Genomic DNA, 17,550 nt, shown 5'->3' with positions numbered 1-17,550 from the left:
ATGCGATACGATTGCTGCCTCCACGCTCTGAGAGAAAAACAGTAAATACGAGCTTCCTCTCCAGCTCTAGGTTGCACACGTACGAGGAAATGCACCAGGAAATGTATCTCAGTTATACGAAGCACATTGCCGGATCAATTTAAATTAAAACGACACTTCATTTAGCCAATTAAGTCAGTAATGAATCGTTTAGAGACACACCTGTGTACAGGTTAAGTGAACGAGTCAAACTCTAAAACCATATTTTAACGGGGTTTCTAGGTGATCCTTGAACTCGGCTTAGGGCAGCCGCTACAAATAATTCTAAAATAATGTCCACCAATTACATCATACATTCATTCAGCGGCAAGGACATATGAGAGGTGAGAAATGCCTGAAATTAATGTATTATTTTAATTCTGGGACATATGATACTCTTTCAATACATATATTGCATTAATTGTGGGACATTATTTAACCATGGAAGACTGTATATCTTCCTCTCACAAATGAAAAATCTTATTCAAAAGTAAAAGAGAAAGAAAGAAAAAACCACACCCTTGCTTAATTCAATGCACTCAGGGTGCTGCTACCGATAGCTTGTAGTGGCTGTTGGTAAACTGTAGCTACACTGTTGTGTCACTGACAGCAATCTTCTCTTTTTTTTGGACGAGCTAGTCAAAAAACAAAAAGCAGTTAACAATACGTTGTTTAGTAGTAGCAGCGTTCATTTGTTAGTGTAATTTACAAGTCTGTATAACTTTTCTGTTAAAGATTCAGTTTAAATAAGTAAAGGAGGGGTTACAAAAAGGCCCCGTCCCAGCAGCACTGCCGCCATAACATGAGAAATCACTTAAAAAGAAATTCCCCGTTTGATTACAGTAAACGTTTTACTGTTATTTCTAGTGTCAATACTGTAATTAAACTATTCATCAAGGCAGAATTCATTGCAGTATGACAGCAAGGCCTGCAAACAAAATGCTGAACTGTAGTATTGTTGTTTCTAACTGTATGCTTTACAGCATATACATGTTCTTCAAAGTGCAGAAAGAGCTAGATATTGTTTTCTCGAGTGCTGGTGGTTGACCAGGTGGCAAGAAACAGAACTCCAGTAAATGCTAATGTTGCTCTTGTATGTGTAAATTGACAACTGTTGCCCGATTATAGTATTTTCAACTCGTTGCGCTGCCCCCTAGTGGTAAATTAATACATTACATAGGCTCGCTTTAAAAAGGCCTCATAACATTTTCATTATGTTATGTCATCACGAATAGCAGTACAAGTTAGAAAAAATACCTCCCCCAAAATCCAGATTTAAAAATTGCATTAAAATACAAAAAGTCCAATTCAATCAAGTGTGTGCATACACTGATCCGTGTCATCACAAACTGAGATATTCATCCAGGGTTAAACAACGGTTCACACTCTGCATTGATAACTGAACACCAACAGCAGAGTGACGTGTCTTAGAGGAATCGATCCTCAGCTGCATTTTAATACAGGAAAACTTCCGTTCAGGTTAAAAGTGGCGGTATCGCTGTCACACAAGATGGCTGGTAAATGTAGGATCGACAGTACCTGAGCTTCACAGCTGCCTATCGTCAGAAATACTGTGTTTTATGAATGAAGCGTACGGAAGAAATTGCACTAAATCCATCCAGGAGCGACCAGGTGCGGTCGCCTCCCACAGTTCCACGTTGCATTTTGGTTTTTCAGGCAGACTCCGACGTCTCCTCCGAGGCCTTGAGAACAAAAACCGCGTCGTCGAGGATGTAGTAATCGTTGTACATGTCCCCCTCGCAGAGGTATGGCAACCGGGTCACGGCCTCCACCTCGAAGCCCGCCCTCCGGAATACCTCGTTGGACATGTTGGTCACTTGCTCCTCCCACGTTTTTCCTTTTAGTTTAATGTGTTCTTTGGGACGCTGCCATCTCCCTCCTGGGGGACAGAGACAGAACGGTTGTGTTACGCTTCATAAGAGGGAGGTGCACGGAAATTGATACGCAGCGTGTGCAGAATCCCGACTGACCGACTTCCACGTAGGGCTGGAAGGGAAGCACGGCCGCCAGGATGAGTCTCCCCGTGTCGGGGACCAGCGACCGCCGGATGTCCCGCAGGAGATGCAGAGGATCGTCGCAGCGGTCCAGCAGGTTCAGACAGCTGATCACATCGAACTGGAACCCAGCCTGCTGCCACTCGTCGATGCCCAGCAGTCTGACGTCGACGGGAGGAAATAACTAGTTTCTTTAAGGTCTTCAAGGGAAATAGAGTTTCAGGCCTTCACACTTTGAATATAGTTAAATTAACTTCATCTTAAACAGGTGTTACATTTCATATTCAGAGCATTAATAGACCAGCAAACGACTATTAAAGTCTCTCCCTCCTTCTCTCTCCCCCTCCCCCTCCCTTGTCTCTATCCATCTCCCTCTCTCTCTCTCCCTAAATTAACTTGTAGTTCCTTGATCAGGGTTGAGATTGGAAGCTTTTGCATCTCCTACAAGTACTCAAATTAGAATCTCACTGGGACTCAGAGCCACGAGACTCATTTCCTATCGTTATTAATTAATTTGTATTGCAAAGGTTGAATTTCATCAAATGGCAGCTTGAAACACAAGAAGGAAGCGTGGCGCAGCAGGCCGGCGAGTGAGACACGTGGTCTGTTGTTGTGTCGATGGGGTAAGTCGTGTGTATCTGAACTGATATTTGAGTCGCTCACTTGTAATTCCTCCTCTGGAGATGCCATTTCATGGGCGGCGACACCTCGGTAGCGTAGACCTCTCTGAAATGGGCACCCATCAACTCCGTGACACCCCCGTCCCCGGCTCCGAGGTCAAGGAGCCTCTCGGCCCTCCACTCCGGCTCGATCCGGAGCAGCCGCTGGAACTGCTCGGCGGAAAACACAAACATGGAGCCCCGACCAAGAAACCTGGACACGGGGGGAGAGCGCGTCAAAGGAATGTTCCTGAACGACGGGGGAGACGTGGGAGCGTCCGCGCCACTCACCCGTTGATGGAGGTGCGCGAGACCAGCGGGCCGAGGACCGTCGACACGAAGGAGTGATAGAGCTGCGTGATCAGCCAGCCGGACTTCTCCATGCTCTCCTTGAGGAAAGCCCTGGTGGCCGAGTCCAGGTGGCTCTGGACAAAGAGGGGTCGCACCGATTCTCCCAACAGGTCGGGTCCGCACCGGTACCACTAGAGCCGCGGGGGAAAGAGGAACACTCAATTTAAGACAACTTGAAGGAGCACTTACAGCAAGCAACTGGATTTAATCTACTTCCCACTTCATGGCTCAAACCTTCATGCAACTGTAACAATATTTTCCTTTGATCGGATCTTTTGTGTGTTTTTATGTAATTTACTCAACTTCTTTTCTAGTTGACGTTTGGCACTCAGCACACATTCCTGTTTACACATTCCTATGGCCTGCTTTTTATCTTTGTTTATTTCTTTCTTATATTTGTTTTATTGTGTTTTCATTGCACCATCTCTTACTGTGTATTTCACTTTGCTCTTTTAACGGTCATTTCAAATGATTTGTACCAGAAAAAAGTCCAACAGAATCCTGCCCTCAATTCAGCCAGTGTCTAATTGCTAAAACCTACAATGTGAGACTGGAATATGCCAAAACAATAGAGAATAAATCTTAAAACAGATCAGCACAGTTAGTTGAAAGCACTAACAATAAAATAAAGGGCGGAAAGATCATCCATTCTTTGCCAGGCTTCGTACCAAATTCCATTGTAAAAGGTCACACTTTGTCGCTTGCTAATTGGAGACTGTGGACGTGCCTGCCCCTCACACGTGAACTGACCGCAGTCGGTCCCCCGGTCTCCGGTCTATGCGCGTTCACCTACCGGGTGCGGTTACAAAGGAAGGCATACCTCTTGCGTCTCAATCGCCGCCGCGTCGTTCTCGCCGCTCGCCATGTTCATAAACAGCGAACGCGCGAGAGGACTACGGACGTATTTCCCGGTCCACATCTTCCTGATGGAGAGCAGAAAGGCGACGTAACCTAGCAGCCACGCAAGAAAAACCAGTGTCCTCAGCTGTAGATGACACATAATGGACAACAAGCCTGAGTAGGAAAGCGGACAGACGGACGGCTGCAGTCTCGAGGAGGTGGACAGACTGAAGACGAAGGAACAAGCTACTCAATATTAGATGGTGATAAAGGAGGCAATGGCAGCCAATTGTGAACCAACACGCTGCACGCCTCCGATTACAAGACAACAAACACACTAACCTTGGGGTGCGGTGTTGTTTTAAAGAAAGCCTGATGCTATTTACTCTCCATCTTAGTCTCGTAATCCCATTGTCCTATTATTATTTCTCCCGAGCTAGTCTGTAGTCTCTGCCCATTATGACAACAGACATCCCCACTTCCGCATTCTATGCACTTCCGGAGTTACCGCTAAATGTGTCCCCGGTTTCATCCATTCGGCTCTAACGGCTCAACTTCATTGTGTGTTGACAAATTCAGAGAGAAAAGCGTCACCGGTAAAGCCGAACTATGCGTCACGTGTCTGAGAAGACAGGTAGCCGTCATGTTTCACTAAAATGTGTTACTTATTTATTCATATCGCGCGTGTGTGTGACATCATCGCCGTGGCCTCGTTCCATAACCTCTAAAATATCGCGCCTGATAACAGCGCATCGAAATGTTTGTTTCTTCGATTCGTAATTTACCGTTTCAACCCCCCGAAAAGTGAACATTATATTTATTACATTGTCTTTCTGCTATGGTTTTTGTATGGGTTAATTCTTGCCATGAGCTTTGTGTGTGTGTGTCTGTGTGTGTGTGTGTGTGTGTTGCGCAGGTGTGTTACGGTGTAACGTTCCTCTAACGTCCCCCGCCTCTCGTATTCAAACAAGCCAACCTCGAGTCCCAATAAAAGTTTAGCTTTTGCATTTAGTATTCTTGAGTTACAGACCGAAACTTTAAGAAAAATGACAAAATTATGCAATAGAAATGTGAAATGGAAATGTCACTTTAAAATGGTTGTCGCATTATTTGGGTAAATTAAATACCTTCTTCTTAACCTCTAACTTTTTTAAATTTTTTTTAAGTGAATCTATTTTACATGCACATTTATCACAACTTGTTTTTCCTGAATCAACAACATATTTTTTTCCCTTCTGTACTACCTATTTGTTGTGTGTGTGTAAACAACTAATTGGATGTCTCCTTCTCTAGCCCCCCCTCTGCCCTTGTCCTGTCTGCGTCTCCTGGTCCCGCCGCTTCGGCTGCTCTCTGCAGCCATCTGGGAAACTGTGCAGCAGAAAGTTGTGGCCAATTACGGGCTGCTGGACGACTTTGTGACGGCAGTCACCGAGATCGTCCCGGGGCTTCTTAATCCCAGACAGAGGCGCCTGCTGAGCCTCGGCCTCCGGGCTCAGGTACCGTTTTGACGATCCCAATATGTTGCGAGGAGGAATTTACTTTTTCATCCTAGAGACACAGGAGTACGGGTGGACATGTAACACATTTGTCTTGGTTTTAGTTGACACTGGAGTTGTGTCGCCCAGAGCAGACAATAGAAATGAAGACCCTGCAGCCACACCTGGACGTCATCACTTCCCTGTGGAACACAGAGGTACAATCGCCTTCGTTTCAAGCGTTCTGTGGTTTTCTTTACTCTTACAATGACAACCAGAACTTACAGACTTTTCGCCCCTTTTTCACAGGTGAGTGATTCAGGGGCCGGGCCGTGTGCACCGAGCCTCCTCGGACTTATTCACACTCTGCTTAAAGACCAGGAGGAGAGGCGACACTTCTTCCAGGTAGGAGTTGTCTCTGGTTGTGTGACTGAGATATTTTCATCCCGACTGTTAATCAATGTCACTTGTTCAATTTTAGGACGTTTTCCCAGTGACATTTGGAGACAAGTACTCTGAAGACATCCAGATGTTTGTGGAGATATTCCTCTTGCGGCTTGAGAAGTTACTTCCTGTCCCAAATCACAAACAGGTAACTTGCACTGTGCGGTCAAGACTATTCGGACGTTTATATTTTGGGAAATGTGATTACTTGCTTTGTTTCCAAGGGATACAAGCGATGCATGCGCCACTCGCTGTGAGCACTGCGCGTGCAGACAGCATTTAGCGGAGCGGTCTGATCGCTCTTTTAATGAATTATCGATACTAAAAATATGCTAAATCACATCGTTTTTAACGTACGGGTACTTTGTTAGTATCGCTACACACCGTGCAGCGTGACAGCAGTAGATGTAGCGGAGTAACGTTCAAGCTAACCTAACTTCCCAAACGCTGTGGACATCTGAACGCTGATTGGCCGAGACGTGACACGTCCCATCAAAGATGTTCTATTGCGAAGAGCACCACTTCACATTTTCTCCGCGTCTCACTGCAATCTCAACGACAGCGGGCAGGGTGAAAAAAATAATAAATCGGAACGCGTCTCTGGCATTGTTCAGGGGGCCGGGCCAAATTTGGGGACCACTGATATAGACTTATATACGTCCAGAGGAGTCGCCCCTGGTGGTCAGTAGAGATAATGCAGCTTTAACACATGAAGCATGGACTTCTATACAATCAGGAGTCGCCCCCTGGTGGTCAGGAGAGAGAATGAAGGTTTGACACTTCTGCATTGGCTTCATTTTTCAGACCCAGAGGTTACAGCCTGGTCCAAAGTTGAGAAATACGCACAACGGTGGCACTAATTAATACTGTAAATTGTGAACTACATCTCATCCGTGGAAAGAAAGCAACTGAGCATTTTCCACCACAATGTTTAACGATTCATGTGATCCGTCTCACGAGCAGGTTGCCTGTATGCTCAGCGACGCGCCTTCGGTTCTGTCCGAGTGTCTGCAGTCTTTCTGTCAACCTCAGGAACTAAAGTCTCTTCTGGAATATCACAAAGAGCTGAGTCAGCTGAATGACAGTGGTGAGCACGGAGTCCGGAGTGAAAAACATTTAATCAAAAGTTTGGGGTCACTTAGAAATGTCCTTATTTTTCAAAGTAAATCACTGTTTTTATCAATAAAGATAAAATTAATCATAAATACACTTCATAGTTAATGTGGTAAATGACTATTCTCTGGTGTTTAATGAAGTCTCTGAATAGGTGTATAGAGGCCCATCTCCATGTTCTAATGGTACATTGTGTTATTGCCTTAGAAGACTAACTGAGGGGTAGAAAACCCTTAAAAACTTTTTATGTGAGCGCAGCTGAAAACAGTTATGCTGGTGAGAGAAGCTATAAAACTGGCCTTCCTTTGAGCCACAAGTCTGAAGAACATTAATATTTACAAGAAAAATCATTATTTCTAACCGTGTCAATGTCTTGACTATATTTTTCTATTCATGTTGCTATTCATCTGATCAATAAAAGTGAGTTTTCATGGAAAACACCAAATTGTCTGAGTGACCCCAAACTTTTGAACGGTCGTGTATGTGTGGTACAAATTCACAGAAGAGCTACCACATCATTGAAGGCACGTGGCTGTTTATCTTGCGGTAACCGTGTGTATTTAACATTTTCAGATGATCAACCAGTCGGCGCCAGCATCTGTTCAGCTCTCCGTCTGCCGCCTTTGACGGCAGCCGCGACAGAACGAGAAGAGACGCCCCTTGAAGTAAACGTCCTCACCGATTACATGGAGGCGTTCAACAAAGAGCTGATAGTGGGGGCCGCAACGCCGAGGAAAAGTCAAGATGGTGGAAAGACGTCGAGCGGCAAACCGGGGAGGAGAGAGCCCGGAGGCTTGGAGGGTCAGTCCCTGGGTAACGGGGTTCAACATGTCGGGTCTTTGGATATCGGCAAGACGAGTGTGGACTCTCATGCCGTTGAGGTCCATGTGGGTAATAATGTTAGAGTCCTTGCTGAAGGGGCTGTTGCCTCAGAGAACGAGCCGTTGGTTAGACCTCCAGATGACCTTGACTACAATGTCCTGAGCCCAAGTGAGACTGAAAAGTCCTCGAAAGAAACTTCAAACGCAACAACCGACGGACAAGAGCGAAACACCAACATCTCTACGGCGGTGATGTCTCCTGCACCGGATGCAGCTGCCGCGGTCACGTTCCCAACGCCGGTCAGAGGAGACCGACGTCTAAAGGTGAGGAACGTTTCAGCGCCGCCCAAAGATGAGCCGCCGGAGAGGGATCCTCGAGTCCCGCCAACCGGCAAGACATGCCCCACGTGCGGCAAGACGTACAGCCGCGCGGCAGACATGCGGCGGCATCAGAGGAGCCACACGGGCGAGCGGCCTTTCCGATGCTCGCGGTGCGAGAAGCGCTTCCAGTTCCAGCACGACCTCAAGCGGCACGAGTGGAGCGCGTGTCGAGTCGCTCGGAGGACCGGCTCCGAGGTGGAGGCGCGCCCGGAAAGAGACGCTCGAGACACGGAGCGAGGGGACGTCCCCGGGCGACTCCGAACCCCGCCGACGGACGTCGGGACTCGCGGAGAGGAACGTCGGATGAATCCGAAACAAGTTGCGGATCCTTCGGGAGACGGGGAGCGAGATCCCCAACCAGAGCAGAGCCAGGAACCTCGCCGGGGGAATCGGAGCGGCCGGAAGTCGAGGAACAACCCCGCCGACGCCGCACTGCGTTGTGTCGAGTGCCGCCGGTCGTTCCCCGACGCGGCGAGGCTTAAAACGCACAACCTGAGACACGAGCCTCGCGCGTGCACCAAGTGCGGGGAGAGCTTCAAAGGTTTCGTAGACCTCAACCAGCATTACGCCGACGTGCACGACTTCAGGGGACCCTTCCCTTGCACCGCGTGCGACCGCAGCTACACCGACCTGAGAGGTCTGACCAGGCACGAGCGGCTCCACACGGGCGACCTCCCCTTCACGTGCCCCAAGTGCCCCAAAGCGTTCGGCTACGCGTCGGCGTTGACGCTGCACGACCGGACGCACACCAACGAGGCGCCGTTCCTCTGCTGGGACTGCGGGAAAGGCTGCCGGTCCAACGGCGCCCTGAGGACCCACAGGCTGTGTCGCCACGGCGGCGCCGCGGAGAAGCGCTTCTGCTGCGAACACTGCGGGCAAGCGTACGCGCTCAAGAGGAGCTTGGACCTGCACGTGGCCAAGCTGCACGCCGGCGTGCGCTACCCGTGCGCCCGCTGCGGCAAACTGTTCCGCAGCGCCAGTTCCCTGACGAGACACGACCGGACGCACACGGCGGAGCGGCCGTACTCGTGCGCCCGGTGCGGCAAGAGCTTCCGGTCGGCGTCGGAGCTGAAGATACACACTCGCTACCACACCGGGGAGCGGCCGTTCAAGTGCCGGGAGTGCGGCAAGGGCTTCGTGCAGTCGTACTACCTCACGGCGCACACGCGGACGCACACGGGGGAGAAGCCGTACAGATGTGCCACGTGCGACAAATGCTTCAAAAGCGCGGGGATTCTGAAGAGACACCAACGGACGCACACCGGGGAGAAGCCCCATAAGTGCGCGGCCTGTGAGATGGCCTTCAGTCGGCCGGAGCTCGTGAAAGCTCACGCAAAGAAGTGTCATTGAATGTATCCGGAGCAATAAAGTCTGGAAGTGAGCTCCAATTTGTATCATAAAAGGTGCTAAATAATACGCCAGAGCACATCTGTTGCCTCCACTCTGCAGTGCAAATGAAAGTAACTGCGTTGACCCCCGAGGGCGGACTGGAAGGCGGAAGCTGCGCCTTGGGCGACGCCGTCGGCCCGGACGTCGTTATCACTGCGGCGATCTCGATGAACCCGTCGAGCTGCGTTCAGGACGCGTTTGGCTTTGTTAATTTAAAAAAGGCGGCTTAGATAAAGTTGTGTTGAGTAACCTGACAAACAGTACGTTGTTATCTCTTTGTCTGAGTGAGGGAACGTTTTCACCTTTCATGCAACGACATTTACTAAGTCGTTTCCCGTCGTCCAGCAGTGAGGGTGTATCCTCTACGATCTCAGGAATGCTTCAGTCCTCATCAACATCTTCATCTCAGGAATGTTCCAGACTGTTACTTAATGTTATTGTTAGTATTATATCCATGAAATAGAAAGGGTGTAACATTAAGGAGAAATTAATTGGCAACAATGTAATATATGCATAAATGTGTTTTAATCGGTGTAGAATGACTGAATTTAGGAATGGTAATATTTTTGTTTTAGGGTACTTTTCTTAGTCTGCCAAGTCAAATTACAGACACACGCCGGCTGTGGAGCAGTTCAATAAAGCAGTAAAAAAGAAAAAAAGCATACTTCATCAAAGCATCTGTTCAACAAGCACAACTCTGTAAACAAGTGAAACTTATTAAAGCATGTTTATTTTTTTCCTTTTATTTGTACTTGTTTTTCTTAGTTGGTTCAGAGGATTGACTCACACTGTCACATTTCTGTTATTTATTATCATCATTTATTGACTTTATATTGCTGCTCTAGAAACAATAATTATTTATTTCTAAATTATAAATGAACCTGACCTTGCTCGTTCTGAATTTTTTTAAATGCTACGAGTTTTTAAAAAGTAATGATTTACATATATATATACACACACACATAATTACATATGTGTGTGTATATATATATGTACATATAAATATATATAATTACATACATATAATTATACATATAAATACACACTATATATATGTGTGTATATATACACGCGTATACACTGATAAATATATACATACACGTATATACATATTAGCTTTACCTGAGGGCCACCGTAGTTCTAGAGACCGGCAACCTTTTTTGCTTGCGATCTGCAACCTCACCACTAGATGGCGCTACATCTCTCACACTGTCCCTTTAATAAGTCTAGTCAGCTGTCCACATTCTGGAGGGGAAAAAAACTCTTTAAACAGTCGCCCAGCAGGAAAAAAAGTATTTCACTCAAAGATATACAAACGAAAAGGATAAGTGTTTTTAAATAAATTTATATATAATTTTAAAAAAAGAACAAAAAGAAGCAGCATTGCCCCAGTGAAGCAGAATAAACACCTCTCACACGGCTCGTGGAACAGATAATACATTCTGAACAGGCTGGTGGCCGTAACAGAATAAAATAATCAAGCAACGAGTTGCCAACTTTAACACAAGAGGTAACAAACACAGCCTGTGATGACGGGGGTGGGGGAGGACAGCAAAAAGAGAGTAAAACATGAAATAAAAAACTACTAAAGAGGGTTAAGTGCAGCACTGGTCAGAATCATATAGTGTAGATTCAGTCGAAATTTTCTTCAGTTTCATATTCAGATAATCTGCTCAAGTACATCGTCTCTAGATCCATAACATGCAAGCTCGATGAAGCATATGATCGAATACGCATGGGAATATACTTTCTCATAGGATATTTGTAAAATCTGAAAAATAAAAGAAATCTGTAGATGTACAGTGATAAAGCAATTTCATTTGCATGAATCGGCAGAAAAAAGAAAAAAGGAACATCCACCCCACAGATAGTGTTTTCTTTACTACATTCATGTCACTGAACAGAGTCCACATATATATATTTGTATATATAAAAAAAACAAAAAAAGGATTCCCAAAATGTTGTGATGTTTGAATGTTCTCAAAAGTTAAATTATTACTAGATATAGTATCTGTGCCATGGGAAACAGAGAAACAGTCCCAAAAAAAGGATCCAAAGATACACAACGGAATACTGCATCTCTACTCACGACTGTTTAGGGAGGTCGATATGGAGGCTAGCTGCCGGAGACGGGAATGTCTCCACCCCCCCACACACACCCCCACCCACACACACGCACACGCACACGCACGCGCACGCACACGCACACGCTTCCCTTTCGGCGGAATAACGCTCGGTTGCTTTTCTCTATCCGACACACAGTAAAGTTTGCAATGCTACCAGGATGAGGCTCCTTTTCCATCTTTGGGGGAAGTTTCGTGACTCTTCGCATTGTCCAATAAAAGTATTTTTCTTTTTTCTTCTTTTTCCATATCTGGAAATCTGAAGATGTGTGAACATTTCTCCCTGTGCTTCTTCTGGCCATCTGGGTCTTACACTTCACCAGCAACTCTTTGATTCGTCAAATTTGGTCTTTAGTTTTTTTTGCATCGTACTGTATTTCGTGGTTTTTAAATATATGGAAGAGAGGATTGTGGGTGGGCCGAGGGGGGGGGGGGGTGTTTGTGTGTGTGTTTTTTTGGCACCTTGGAGTAGACGATGGAGGGCTGAGAGTGTGTGAGGCTCAGTGTGTACAGGAGAGCAAGGGGTCAGGATGCAGACCGGCGTGTTTGTGCGTATGTGTGTTTGTGTGTGGGGGGGGGCTACTTGTCACCGATCTGTTCACTGACGCCCGCTTCTCCGGCTCTGTCCGTGGTGCCGTTTTTGTAGGTAATGTTGTTGTTATTATGGTTGTTGTTGTTGGCGGCCACTGCTCCACCCTCCTCTTCCTCCTCTGGTTTCACCCTCTTCGATTGGGGTTGGTCTTGCAGTTCTCCGTTCTGCCTCTTGGTGGGGAGGGACGCCGAGGCCGAGGCGTGGGCCGCCAGCAGGTGGAGAGGGTTTGCAACGGCTGGGCGGGAGAAGAAGAAACAATGAGGACTCATTGCAACTGCTTCTGGATCGGCAGAGACGAACTACATGATTATAAATATATAGAATATAATGTTCACCAAGACATCTTTGACCTTGCAATGTACCGTGCACAATACTGTTTTACTTTAACAAAACAGAGAAGAAGAAGAGTGTGTGAGTGTGAATGTGAGTGTGAGTGTGTGTGCGCACATCACCTGTGGTAGCAGCAGTGGTGATGGGGATCAGATGGGTCCCGTTCTGCGTGATGGCCCTTATCGGGAGCTGGTGCTGACCGAGCGGGGCTTGCTGCAAGATGGTCAGCGTTGTTAGAGGCGGAGCCTGAGAGCTCTGGATAATGCGGCTGACCCCGCCTATCGACGAGGCCGTGATGGACGGCATCGACTCCACTTTGACTGCACGGGGGGGGGAAGAAACTTAATTCACACACGCGCCGTCGATCATGCATGAAGAGCTTTGCGACTGCGGGGAGCAGAAAAAACAACAACGCGGAGCGGGAAACTCACCTTTGATCGCCCGGCGCTCTCCGCCGCCGTTCTCCTGAGGTTCGGGGCTCACCATGGCAAGGGGCTGCCCTCCCACGGTTGCCACGGCGACGGACGGCATCTGGCGGACAACGTGCACCGTCTGCATGACGGGGGCGGAGTTAACCAGCGACGTGGTCACGATGGCCGACGACGCCATGGTGTAGGTCACGGGCTTCATGGTCGTTTGAGGCATCTGGCGCTGCACGGCGATCAAGACCGGCTGGTTGCTGAGAAGGGAGCCTGTTGGGGAGGGAGGGGGCGGGGGGGGTCGTTACACAACAATGAGTACTGTTTTCAACCACTTGGCGGCTTCAAACGTCGACCCTTTTATTTTAGAGAGAGAGAAAAAGACGCTTTACCAGTGGAGCTCTGTGCAAAGCGGGCCTCCTGGATGACGGCGGGCTTGGGCTGGACTGTAGCGGTCTGGGTGGGGGCTGGCGGTGGGGTTGGCTCTGACTCCATGGGGACAGGGGACCCCTCTCGAGACAGGCTGTCTGGAGTCTGGACCCCGCTCGAGGTGGCAGACAGGCCTCCCGGGGTGTGGCTGGGAGAAACCGGAGCGCTCCTGGGACGGAGGAAGAAGGAAGGTCGATGATGGACTCTACGTTGATACACTTTGCGTCTAAATTACACATCACGGAAAAAGTTCTCCGGTGCTCGAGGGCAAACATTTGCATACGTGGAGACGACTCTGATGCCGAGATCAGAAAACATGTGATTCAACAAGCCAATCAGATGACACGCAGGCTCATTAAAATACACCACCCACATCTGAGCATGTAGTTTCTCCACCGCTTGAGAAACTAGCGTTTTGCAAAAGTGGGCCATATTTTGCATGCGAGCCAATCAGAGCAAACCGGGCCTTTTATTTTTGGAAGACGGGGCTTGAAGAGAGACAGGCGCCAACACATGTTCAAGCAAAAAATAATAATAATACAAGCGCAAACTTTAAAAGAAACAAGCCCGATGTGAGCCCCTTTGGAAGTGCTCCATATACCTGGAGGAGAGAGGGCCCACGGGGGTCCTGAAGCAGGGGACCCCCCGAGGCCGGCGCTTCCTGAAGGCCTGATCCATCAGCTTGCCCTCGGAGGAGGGGTCGATCCTCCAGAAGGAGCCCTTGCCCGGCTCCTCCTGGGAGCGGGCCACTTTGATGAAGTACCGGTTCAGGGACAGATTGTGGCGGATGGAGTTCTGTCAAAAAAAAACAAGCCGTTCAAATGACGAGAGCGTTATATATACAACTTATATAAGTGTCTGTGTTACATACTGCGGGGGAAGACACTGACCTGCCAGCCTTTATCAGCCGTTCTGTAGTAGGGGTAGTTCTTGGTGATGTGGGTGTATATTCCATTCAGCGTGAGCTGCTTGTCAGGGGCCATGGTGATGGCTTGGACTATTAGTTGTGCGTACGAGTACGGAGGTTTGGAGTCATCCTGTGGACATGGGGGAAAGAGAGAAAAGAGAAATAGAACGTGTTAAAAGTGGCATCGCGTCCCACTAGTTGGATCACAAGAGCGTATACGCACGGACTCAGCCGAGTTCAACCAGGTCTTGCGCTCCAAAGTCTATGTTGTGGTGAGCGTTGGGCAATGTTTTGACTTCAATGAGTAACCACGGCGACAACATTCAGCGGTCTTCGTCCACATTTTTTCCGACTGCGCTCACCTTTGGGCTGTCTTCGCCCGAGGCCTCTTTGTCGTTTTCTGATTGGGAGTTGTCTCCTATGAGGTCAGAGGCCAGGACGCGGCCCGTCCTGTAGCTGGAGAGTCCCGCCCCCCGCGGACTTGACGGGCAGGAGTTTGCCGCACTGAGAAATTAAATAAACACATTTTTTTAAACCGCTGTAATTCTGACCACTTCAATAACAATAACTGTGACACCCGCTCTCACCTGATGGTGCCGGTGGGTGACGGCAGCGGGCTCATGAGGTGGGCAATGTTGTCAGGAATGTTGATGGTCAGCGGGGAAATGTGGGGTTGCACGGGCTTGACCGGTGATTCCGGCACGTTCCTTGGCTCCTTCTTGTCATTGGACAGGGCGGTGAACGTGATCTTTATACTTGTGCTGGGGAACCGGAAACAGCACCTGTCAACGAGAAAGAGAGACGAGCATGAAGCGCGTGTTTTAACGTCCGTGTTTGAAGACAAATGACATGCGCATGTGTGTGTGTGGGGGGTCCTGCCTGGCAACCGGTCCAACTGAGGACGAGAGAGGAGCCCCCCCCCCCCGAGTTTCAGCCTTGTGGTTTAAATATGGACGTTACACATCGTGTCTAACGTGTCTCATTTCTTATTAATAGGGTATATTTGGACTAGTTGCTGACACTTTCCAATGATTAACTCCTGGGGGCTGGGGGGAGACACATACACACACACTGACATATCACACCTTAGTAATGCTGGAGATTAGATTTTAAAATACGAGTTCCCGCCACAACAACAACAACAATTCAAGGTGAGTTTAGGGAGATAACCAACTGAAAGAAGGAGAGACAAACAGAGGAGTGTAAACAGGCCAGCAGGGCGACCCGAGGCCACGTTGACACTGAGCCAGCTCACATTAACGACCAAACAAACACAGTAAATTCTCTAGTTTTGCACCAAATCCTGTAACAAATTATAGCCAATTTATTTATGTTGTATTCAGTAAACAGACATGAGGGACGTGTGTTAAAGACGGTCTCGAGGCCACCTCTTGCATGCACGAAAAACCGGGTAGTAAAACAAATTAATACTTATTTTTTCCAAAAGCCATCTTCCATGTAACGTTAACTCACTTAAGAACACTAAAGTTGATGCACTGTGTGCAGAATTAACCCAAAGGATTAACACAAAGGTCGTGAATCAAGTTAAAGGATTTATGGGGGTTTAAAGTTACAGATATTCCCTGTGACGTTATCGCTACACACACACACACACACACACACACACACACACACACACACACACACACACACACACACACACACACACACACACACACACACACACACACACACACACACACACACACACACACACACACACACACACACACCAGCAGCACGCTATCAGGTTCCTGACGCAGCACGTGCAAACACCGCTACAGGACAACAAAACAATAACAACACACGAGGAACCCCACACAAAGCCCGCTAAATGCTCGTGGCTCGCGCACACCTTAAATGACCCTTACATGCGTGGGAGCTGGAGCGGTGGCGCCCCTCTTCTCTGGAACACCCCGTCAACAAACACCCCGTTTTTTCCGAGGCACCGGAGGTAGAACTCCCCCGTGCCGGTGCCGTCCTCCCCCGCCGTGAATATCTCGAGGTGCCGCCGGGAGATGAAGCTGGAGTGTCCCATGCTGACGTCCACCGAGCCCTGCGAGGAGTTCCGGCCGACGGTCACCGACCTTTTCTTCATCAGATACTCGAATTCTCGGCCCTCCAGCCGGGCTACAGCCGACCCCGATATCCCGCTTACCACCGCCATCTTCAGCCGTGTTCTGGTGGAGGTGTGTGTGTTGAGCCGGGTTAAAGGGAATTGAAAGTGGGGGTATATTTTTGGGGAGTTTTGTTGAAAAAAACGGGGGGGATCAAATGTTACACCGTGGAGAATTTGGCTAGGAACGTGCCAGACCCGGGACACAGCGGCTCCGACCCACCGGCGCGAAGAAGAGGAAGAAGAGAGGCGCGCCAGCCAATCAGAAGCGGCCAAACGGACGGAAGCGCCGTGACGGACACTCCGCTGGACCAATGGAAAGCCGAGCTGGGGAGGCAGATGCGATGTGTTTACCAATGACAACAATAATAGAAATAGCGGGTTCAAGTAGCGCTCGGTTGCACCGCAGTCTGACACGCAGATGGGTGGAGAGATGGAAAAAGCGGCGCAGTGATTTTTAGACAAATTACTTTTCTCACAACTTTTTTTCTGGATACGGTACAATTAATTTCAACCTACTATATTACTTTTTTTTATTTGTTTACATACTATGCTATAAGTTGTTGTATTTTGGACATTCAAACGGTGTGGTCCGTCTGTTCTGTAAATGGCTCTACTTTTGTCCACTTTTCCCAAAACATTTCTCCACTCTACTTTTTTAAATTGTTCCTAATAAACCAGCTTCACACTTGATTTGTCATCACTGTACTAAACATATAGAGGTGGTACCGCCACACCTCTGTGTCTTGTTGTGCACCTCGACATTCATAAGTCCATAATTATAATGACTTCGAAGCCAGGTGGCAGACTGTTTTGGTTTTCTGTTCCACGAGGACTGGTTTTCTGGACACTAGGGGGCAGCAGACACACGCCCACCAACTCCGGAGCAAAATATCGGACTCTTTAAGGTTCAAGGCTTTTATTTACCATTTGTGCATAGATAGACCAACAGTGCATACACATTGCGGATTATTGTGCAGGGCTTTAGCTGCTTTGTTGTTGTTGTCTTTGTTGTTGTTGTTGCCATGAATGCATCTCATATTTGTTTGGTTATCACTAATTATTTTCATTGTCAAATAACTACAAAGTGAAGCAATTTTAATTTAACATAAGCGGATCACAACCATG

The 17,550-nt window shown here is 48.0% G+C and overlaps 3 protein-coding genes across 6 annotated transcripts; 1 reads left to right on the top strand and 2 right to left on the bottom strand.

The window, feature by feature from the left end:
- Nucleotides 1-374: 374 nt before the first annotated feature.
- mettl9 (methyltransferase 9, His-X-His N1-histidine) lies at nucleotides 375-4,306 on the bottom strand. 4 transcript variants are annotated; one of them, XM_056429020.1, is made up of 6 exons: nucleotides 4,226-4,306; nucleotides 3,864-3,994; nucleotides 2,984-3,174; nucleotides 2,697-2,906; nucleotides 2,010-2,194; nucleotides 375-1,918 (listed from the first exon to the last, which is right to left on the bottom strand). In XM_056429020.1, the coding sequence occupies exons 2-6, from the start codon at nucleotides 3,960-3,962 to the stop codon at nucleotides 1,692-1,694; spliced, it is 912 nt and encodes a 303-aa protein (XP_056284995.1). In that variant the 5' UTR covers nucleotides 3,963-3,994; nucleotides 4,226-4,306; the 3' UTR covers nucleotides 375-1,691. The 4 variants fall into 4 exon arrangements, with proteins under 4 accessions (XP_056284995.1, XP_056284993.1, XP_056284992.1 ...); XM_056429018.1 differs by having other exon boundaries at nucleotides 3,864-4,028; nucleotides 4,226-4,296; XM_056429017.1 differs by having other exon boundaries at nucleotides 3,864-4,110; nucleotides 4,226-4,258.
- A 126-nt stretch (nucleotides 4,307-4,432) lies between these two features.
- Nucleotides 4,433-11,359, top strand: LOC130203132 (zinc finger protein 497-like). Its single transcript, XM_056429014.1, has 7 exons — nucleotides 4,433-4,517; nucleotides 5,177-5,379; nucleotides 5,484-5,576; nucleotides 5,668-5,763; nucleotides 5,840-5,950; nucleotides 6,766-6,889; nucleotides 7,489-11,359. The coding sequence occupies exons 1-7, from the start codon at nucleotides 4,493-4,495 to the stop codon at nucleotides 9,465-9,467; spliced, it is 2,631 nt and encodes an 876-aa protein (XP_056284989.1). The 5' UTR covers nucleotides 4,433-4,492; the 3' UTR covers nucleotides 9,468-11,359.
- foxk2a (forkhead box K2a) lies at nucleotides 10,832-17,081 on the bottom strand. Its single transcript, XM_056429015.1, has 9 exons — nucleotides 16,178-17,081; nucleotides 14,894-15,088; nucleotides 14,669-14,810; nucleotides 14,290-14,436; nucleotides 14,001-14,194; nucleotides 13,363-13,568; nucleotides 12,983-13,243; nucleotides 12,674-12,871; nucleotides 10,832-12,456 (listed from the first exon to the last, which is right to left on the bottom strand). Exons 1-9 carry the CDS (start codon nucleotides 16,471-16,473, stop codon nucleotides 12,209-12,211), a joined length of 1,887 nt encoding a protein of 628 aa, XP_056284990.1. The 5' UTR covers nucleotides 16,474-17,081; the 3' UTR covers nucleotides 10,832-12,208.
- Nucleotides 17,082-17,550: the final 469 nt, after the last annotated feature.

The sequence above is a fragment of the Pseudoliparis swirei genome, chromosome 13, assembly GCF_029220125.1.
Source record: "Pseudoliparis swirei isolate HS2019 ecotype Mariana Trench chromosome 13, NWPU_hadal_v1, whole genome shotgun sequence".
In the NCBI taxonomy this organism is placed as follows: Eukaryota; Metazoa; Chordata; class Actinopteri; order Perciformes; family Liparidae; genus Pseudoliparis; species Pseudoliparis swirei.
This window is presented reverse-complemented; position numbering and strand designations above follow the sequence as displayed.

Excerpts from the sequence above, each read along its gene's own strand:
- foxk2a (XM_056429015.1), bottom strand. The coding sequence starts at position 16,473 with ATGGCGGTGGTAAGCGGGATATCGGGGTCGGCTGTAGCCCGGCTGGAG. Across the intron at positions 14,811-14,893 it reads TCACCCACCGGCACCATCAG|TGCGGCAAACTCCTGCCCGT; the intron begins GTGAGAGCGGGT and ends TTAATTTCTCAG. Across the intron at positions 12,872-12,982 it reads AGAGCGCCGGGCGATCAAAG|TCAAAGTGGAGTCGATGCCG; the intron begins GTGAGTTTCCCG and ends CCCCCCGTGCAG.
- mettl9 (XM_056429017.1), bottom strand. The coding sequence starts at position 4,043 with ATGTGTCATCTACAGCTGAGGACACTGGTTTTTCTTGCGTGGCTGCTA. Across the intron at positions 3,175-3,863 it reads CGGCGATTGAGACGCAAGAG|TGGTACCGGTGCGGACCCGA; the intron begins GTATGCCTTCCT and ends CCGCGGCTCTAG. Across the intron at positions 1,919-2,009 it reads CCAGCCCTACGTGGAAGTCG|GAGGGAGATGGCAGCGTCCC; the intron begins GTCAGTCGGGAT and ends TCTGTCCCCCAG.
- LOC130203132 (XM_056429014.1), top strand. The coding sequence starts at position 4,493 with ATGCGTCACGTGTCTGAGAAGACAG. Across the intron at positions 5,577-5,667 it reads CTTCCCTGTGGAACACAGAG|GTGAGTGATTCAGGGGCCGG; the intron begins GTACAATCGCCT and ends CCTTTTTCACAG. Across the intron at positions 6,890-7,488 it reads GAGTCAGCTGAATGACAGTG|ATGATCAACCAGTCGGCGCC; the intron begins GTGAGCACGGAG and ends TAACATTTTCAG.